This window comes from Macrotis lagotis, chromosome 1 (genome assembly GCF_037893015.1).
Source record: "Macrotis lagotis isolate mMagLag1 chromosome 1, bilby.v1.9.chrom.fasta, whole genome shotgun sequence".
Classification (NCBI taxonomy): Eukaryota; Metazoa; Chordata; class Mammalia; order Peramelemorphia; family Peramelidae; genus Macrotis; species Macrotis lagotis.
Genome location: NC_133658.1, coordinates 920,413,921 through 920,421,235, shown reverse-complemented (window position 1 = coordinate 920,421,235; position 7,315 = coordinate 920,413,921). Strand labels below are relative to the sequence as shown.

General features: G+C 34.8%; 1 protein-coding gene across 1 annotated transcript; it reads right to left on the bottom strand.

Moving 5' to 3' along the window:
- Positions 1-3,586: 3,586 nt before the first annotated feature.
- Positions 3,587-4,522, bottom strand: LOC141492606 (olfactory receptor 7D4-like). Its single transcript, XM_074193059.1, has one exon. The coding sequence runs from the start codon at positions 4,520-4,522 to the stop codon at positions 3,587-3,589; it is 936 nt and encodes a 311-aa protein (XP_074049160.1).
- Between the last annotated feature and the right edge of the window lie 2,793 nt (positions 4,523-7,315).

The window sequence follows — 7,315 nt, the reverse complement described above, 5'->3', positions numbered from 1 at the left end:
GAAAGCACATTCTGAGAAAATACCTTCTGCATTGTTCTCAAAACATTCTGCACTCTGTTTCTCAAAACACTGTTTGGTTCTCAAAACATTCACCTAAGACAAACACAAGGAAATGCACGAGAAAAAGGGGCTTGCTAAAATGCTTATGTAAGTGGTTATGTAAATGAAGAGTATAAAAGCATGTATCCTGTGATCAATAAATGAACCAGCTTATTCACCACATTGGTGCTTGTGTGTGTTCCTCTCCTAGTGGGCTCAACAAATTATTTTCTTCAAATAGCTTTTAGATCTCCTTTTCCATTAGATTAATAGAATTTTAAAGGAATTTTATCCTTTTACCTTTACCCAATTGCATTTTTAATGTATTTAATTTATTACAGCCAATATTTTGCTACCTTTTGCATGATACTGAATTCATCTATTATTTCTTTTCCCCTTTTTTCACATTTTAAAAATAATTTCTAAGCTTTTCCAGGAAGTGTTTTTGTGCAGAAGACTAATTCATACTCTCCTCTTTTAGAATTGCATCCAATGTTTTTTTCCTGCCATCCTCTTCTAAATGAGGTTTTGCCTGTTATCTCAAAGTTAATGTCTATATCCTCACTTTTCTACGTCATTCCTTATTATTTTTATATCTGAGCACTTTTCCAACCTGTTAAATAAGCAGGAAGGATTCGCTCAAAGACTTTCCACTTTGAGAACTTTATGGGCTTGCTCATCGGTTGAACCATCGAGTTCAGTCAAGCCAAATTAACTAGGGTCTGAGTTAAACCTGTGTTGGAGTCCTCCCAACTCTCCTGTTTTCCTATTGTCCTGCAGAGCAAGCACTCCAGTGAACTGCACTACAGATCCCTCCTATAGATCTCCCTGGCTTCCCCTCCACATCCTGCCCATACACTGACTATAGTTGCTGGCTTGGACACACTCCCTCTCAGGTTTAGACAGAGCAGGGAAAATGCTCCAGTCTGAACTTTTCACAGTTGTGTTACTGCAGAATTCATTTAGACATTTGATGGAAAGTTTCTGGTTTCTCTCCTTCATTGTGTCTCCACCCTTTTATCTCCCATGCTTCTAGATTTTGGCACATTGATGCTTTGCAAGAGCCTATCTTAACACACAACTATAATCCAACACAATGTTTTACAAATGCTGCTTCCTTTAAAACTGATTATCATTATCATTTTCATAAACATATTTTATTCACAGATATTTTCATACCAAGTGTCATACAAACACCAGAGATCAAATTTATCTTTTTGAATTAATACCTCTAATTTATCTTGCCTGTTCCCAATAGTTCTAAATTATGCTTATTCTTTCTTGAGTAAGACTGTGACATTTTGCATGTTTTAATTGCTATACTTTCCATTTTGTGACAATTTCCTAGCCAATCTATTTTTATGGACAGATATATATTCATAACCAGCCCAACGTTTCCTTTTCATGTATATACTCTGGTGGAATTATTACTTTCTATCTATCTATCTATACATATTCATTAAAGCAAGTAGTTTTTCACTCAGTCTAAGGAAGACTTTTTTCCCCAATTAAAGCTGGTGAAAAATGGCCTATTTTAGGGAATCAAGTTCCCTGTTGCTTAAAGAGTTCAAACATAAGACAAATGCTCAATTAATTTCATGGGCATTTTAGAACTAAAGGGCATTCATAATGATTAGTTAATCCATATTAAACAACCAATCATTCATTAAATACCTACACTGTCCCAGTCATTATATTAGGTGTTTTGAATATATAAGCAACTATGAGATAATCTTTCTGCTCTAATGCTTTCAATTCTATGAGGCCAGTGAAAATTTAAAATATAAAATTCACAGTAAATATTATGCAATTAATTCTTTGAGAATGGGAGATGATATTAATCATTGAGGAAATGAAGAATTCTTGAAGGTAGTACATTAACTCACTAAGAAAAAAGTATCTTTTAATTGATGATATATAGAGAGACAAGAATGGGATCCCTTCTGTTCCATATTTAGCAGGAAGACTTTTAAGGGATCTAAGAGTATCATTACAAGTAAGTGGTTTTGATTGTAATGTAGAGCATGTTGGGCAGTTTTTAAGAAATAAAACAAATATATGTTTGACTAAGTTTATGAAGTGTTTTAATAGGCTCAGAATATAAAAAAAATCTTTCTAGTACTAATACAGAGACAATGAAGCATCTCAGAAAAATTCATGAAGCATCTCAGAAAAACTCATGAAATGGTCAGTCCCATGTATGAGGGTATTACAAGATAATCACATAAATGATTGGACTTTAAAGGTATGAACCTATTTCTATTTCTCATAAACAAAACAATGTGCACATAGTTTCTCAAAAGCTGAGAAATCTAAACTTCATTTCTGCTAGACCCAGCAAAAATAAAGCATCTTTATAAAGATAAAGAGACACATCAGGAAAGATGGTACCGTATTGTGTTGATTATTTTTAACCATACTGATTCAAAATGAGGACTTGTAAATCCTGAACGAATCAGGACCTAGACACCCAGTCATGAAATCTCACAATGATTTTTATCTTATTCATCTTTCCTCATTGCAGGAATCAAGTAAATCACAGTTTAGGAGATACTTTCATTTAAAATATTTGACTTCATAAAAAGTGGAAAAAATGGAGGTAATAAAGATAGAATTTCCACTTCCCATTTCAAAAATGATAAAATTGAGTGTTAATGATATTAGATCATTGGTCAAATGGAGACAGCTTTCAAGTGCCGGATTGAGAAGTAAATTGTAGTTTTGTCTCTCAATTTCAAGCACCTTTCTCACTTGAACATTTATGTGAAGTGAAGCACGTGTAATTATGGTTCAAATACAATAATAAAGTGAAGATTTTACAGTCAATAAGAACAAAATGAAGCAGTAATTAAAGAACCTTGAGATTCATCAACTAACGTTTATTAAGCACCTATTACATATCAGGGACTCTGCTAAATTTGGGGTAAACAAAATGAAGCAAATAAAAACAGTCACTGATATCAAAGATCTTACAATCTACTGGGAGAGATAATTAAAGACAAATACATACATATATACATACATATCTAGAATATATAACATGAGTAAAAAATTAGAAAAAGAAGATACTAGAAATAAGAGGATTTGTGAAAGGCTTCCAAGATAAATGACATCTATTCATATTTGTGACTTAAAGGAAAGAAAAGAAGCTATAAGATTCTGGATGTGAGGGACAGTCTGAGAAAATGACAATAGCCAAGAAATGCAGGTTCTTATTCAAGGAAGAGTATAGAATGTAATCTCACTGGAGCTAAGAGTATGTGGGATAAAGTTATTAGTAGTTTGGATAGGTAGAAAAGGATGAAGATAAAAAGGATTTGAATTCAGAGAATTTTGTATTTGTTTTTGGAACTAAAGGTGAATCACTGACATTGAATAGTCATGATGTCAGGATCAAAACCTGTAACTTAGGTAACTTGCTTTAATGGTGAAATAGGAGATATATTTAAATGGGGAGACAATAGACAGGTCCAGCATTTTGGCCTCCTAATATTTCTCCCAGAATTACCTTTTTTTTTCTTATTGGACTTTCCAGGATTCATTCCCATCAATAAGAGGATTTTCTACTCATGAGTCTCCTAAGGGCAGCTTTTATGTCCTTATTTCTTAGTGTATAGATAAAGGGGTTCAACATAGGGGTGACCACAGCATATATAGCTGAAACAGCTGTGCTCTTCCAGAAAGTATCAGTAAATGAAGAGGTCAAATATACCCCAAACCCTGAGCCATAAAACAAAGAAACAACACAGAGATGAGATCCACAGGTAGAAAAGGCTTTGTACTTACCCTGAGTGGATGGGATTTTCATAATGGAGGAAAATATCTGAATATAAGAGTAAAGGATCCCCATGACAGGGATAACACCCAGCAATCCAGAAATAAAATACATCAAAATATAATTGATGAGAGTGTCAGAACAAGAAAGCTTCATAATCTCAGGAAGATCACAGAAGAAGTGATGAATCTGATTGTTGGTACAAAAGGAGAGATGTGTTACCATTAGACTGAGAAGAAAGGCATCTAGAAATGCCAGTGACCAGGACAGTATCATTAGAAAGCCACAGAACCAAGAGCTCATCATTACTGCATAGTGTAGAGGGTGACATATAGCCACAAAACGGTCATAGGCCATAGCAGTGAGGAGGAAATGATCCAGAGCTGCAAAAAATATGAAAAAGAACATCTGGGTAAGGCAGTCAGCATAGGGGATGGCCTTGTTTAGTGTCATGAAGCTCGCCAACATCTTCGGGACTGTGGTGGTCACTACACAGGTATCCACAAAGGACAGATTAAAAATTAAGAAGTACATGGGAGTGTGGAGATGAGAGTCATAGCCAACCGCCAACATGATGAGCAGGTTTCCAACAATTGTGACCAAATACATGCACAAGAACAGTCCAAAGAGTAGTCCTTCCTGATCTGGATTCTCAGAAAATAGCAGGAGGATGAATTCAGTGAACTGTGTTTGGTTTTCTGGTACCATAGGACTGGCTTTTCTTCTAGGAAAGGGAAATGAGAACATGAGATGAAAATACTTTTATTTTTGTCTATGAAATGGAGAAACTCTAACTCTCATTTGACTGACAGGATTTCTACTTCTTATCCCTGTCTGTGCCCAACATTGTCTTTTTGATCTTGTAAAATCACTCTTTTTACATTCCTTGATGATCTCCCATGAGAATGAACACACTTCTTCCTGGCTGAAATCAAAAAATCGAAATAATTCGATTAATGGAAGTTTACCGGTTTCATTGTCTCCTAGCAACAAATCTAACTTTGTCTTTTTTTTGCCATATCCTCTTGGGCTACAAAGGATAGTGTATTTCTCTTACTAACCCTTCATACATTTCAAGATAACTGCCAAACCAGAAGAAGTAGGAGCATAGTACATATTTATTACAGCAAATGCATTAAATCCCCAAGGAGAGCTTACTTGGAGAGTTAAAGAAAAGATTTTTTCCTTACTTTGCAATACTGGTGTTAGTAGGAGCCAGAGTAGATGATGGAATTGAAGCCCATTAGTAGAGAAGAATGCTGAGAAAAATTACCAAGTTCAAGCCAAAAGAGCTCTGAACTGATTTGTACTCAGCTTATCCTCTTGTAACGTTCTCATCTTTGTTCCACATATGAAGCATACACTCTGGGGTAATTCTGCTAACCAAAACTCACACCAGCAAGTTGGCTGTATAAAGCTTAACAACTATTTCCCTTCAACCTTCTAGGTTGCAGCCATGACATGTTAGAGGATTATTTTCTAACATTCATCTTCTTTTATAATTTATATTCCTTATAATATTTATAATCTTTTAAACATCTATCATTGTGTTTCCTCTCTTGGTTTTGAGATGATATGAATTTGACTGACAGACAAGTGATTTCCATAGTACTGTATGCATAATATAATGGATGCCTCTTAATAATGAAGAAAGAGTGCTATCCACTTCCTACAAAGAATATCTGGGTGAAAGTAGCATCAAATTTGTACTCGTTACAAAGGGGCAAAGCAGTTTGTAAGTCTTTTTCTTACAAGACTTTTTATTTTCCCCTGTCTCAGAAGCCTCATGAGATTCCTCCTAAACCTAATGTTATTTCTGCCTTGCTTCCTATAAAGTCCTTGCACTGTAATGATTAGGAAGCTTTTCCTTCATTCATGTATAAATATTATTTTTGTCAATTTCCACGTATTTCCTCTACACTTGATATTTGAGTTCAAGCAATAACCATCTAACCCTTTTCATTACGTCCCTTCAAATACCTGAACAAGTTATAACACCCTGCACGCATGATGATATTTCATAACCAATTTTACCTGTTCTTTGAAAACTTTCTAGCTTATATCTGAGCATCCATCTCTCTTCCCCCTCTCCAAAACTCAGCTGTGTCCACACTCTTGGGGAGGATAAATACAGTCATTAATTGACAATTAATCATTCTCTATCTCAGAGTTTGGTTGCACTTTAAACCACTAAATAACCTGATACAAAACACCTGGTTCTTCTGAATCACTGGAAAAAACACCAATTGGTTTTGTTTTGTTAATTTTTCTGTCTGTCTTTAAGTACCTTCAGCAACAGCAGAGGAATTGTAATAGGACTAAAAGATGGAAAGGAAGTAAAGATCAGAAAAGGGAAAGACAAATTTAATAGAATGAGAAATAAAGGCATTAGAATTTCCTATCATCTTGTCTATCCCCTATCAGAAATGGAAAGAGAAAAGGAAAACAGACCAAGTGCATCAGGAGAATAGCAAAAAGACAAAAGCTATACAACTTTCTTTAGGAGAGCAGGTAGAGAATAGTAGGAAGTGATGTGTATCAAAGAAATAACTGCCCAATTAGATTTTAAGATATTCTGAGGTATCGGCATAGACATTACAGTGATAAATCGTACTTCAGTCAAAAACTCAGTCTACTTTGCTATTTAGCGATCTATAGATAGAGGTAATACAGATATCTACGGTTTGTATGGCAAGGAAATTTTTAGAACCCAGTAATCTGTATCTGAGAATAGGGACATAACCTCCTTAGCATTACTGCCTAGCCATAAATGCATCTGAGAGTTACTTCTGGTTAAAGATCAGCCCAGGTGTTTCAGTTATACTTAGTCTACCTTGATTGGAAAAGAATAAATTAATAGTTCTTATATTAAGATAAAAAGAAAAGTTTGTTTTTTTAAAATGATTATAAAAAGGATCACCAAAATCTCCACAAATAAGATGTCGTTAGTCTTCCAAAAAACATTGGGGAAGTTAATAGGGAATTTTTAAATTTTTAGAATGTATTTCATGGTTCATTGCCCTGCCCTCAAATATATATATATATATATAATAATATCATTAAAACTATACTAAATAATGTCAAAAAATAAAACTGAAACCTGACTCAGATTATAAGGTTTGTTCCACTCTCCTTTGTTTTTCCCCCTACTTAGACATCAGTGTACTCTGGATTTTCAAGTAAACCCTCTAATGAATTAAGTCTTCCTGAACTTTCAACTGGATGTTGCTATGATTTGAGCTTTGTTGGCTTTGGGAGAGTCTCCTTGGGTTTCTGAGCAACAACTGACTCCTCTTTTCCCTTATTCCCCTCCTTCTTTGTTCCCCACTGCTTTCCCAATATTTCCCACCTCCAATCACTTACTGAACATCACCGAAGAAATAGACTTGTTTCGCTGTATCTGAGTATTGGAAAGGAGGAAGTAAGGCAGGAAGTCTGAATCCCAGAAAATGTGGAGATATTCAGTCAGTTTATCTAATATCTCTAGGAAGCCCAATCTGA

What these genes read in the sequence shown, in the direction of transcription:
- LOC141492606 (XM_074193059.1), bottom strand. Translation starts at nt 4,522, where the DNA reads ATGGTACCAGAAAACCAAACACAGTTCACTGAATTCATCCTCCTGCTA.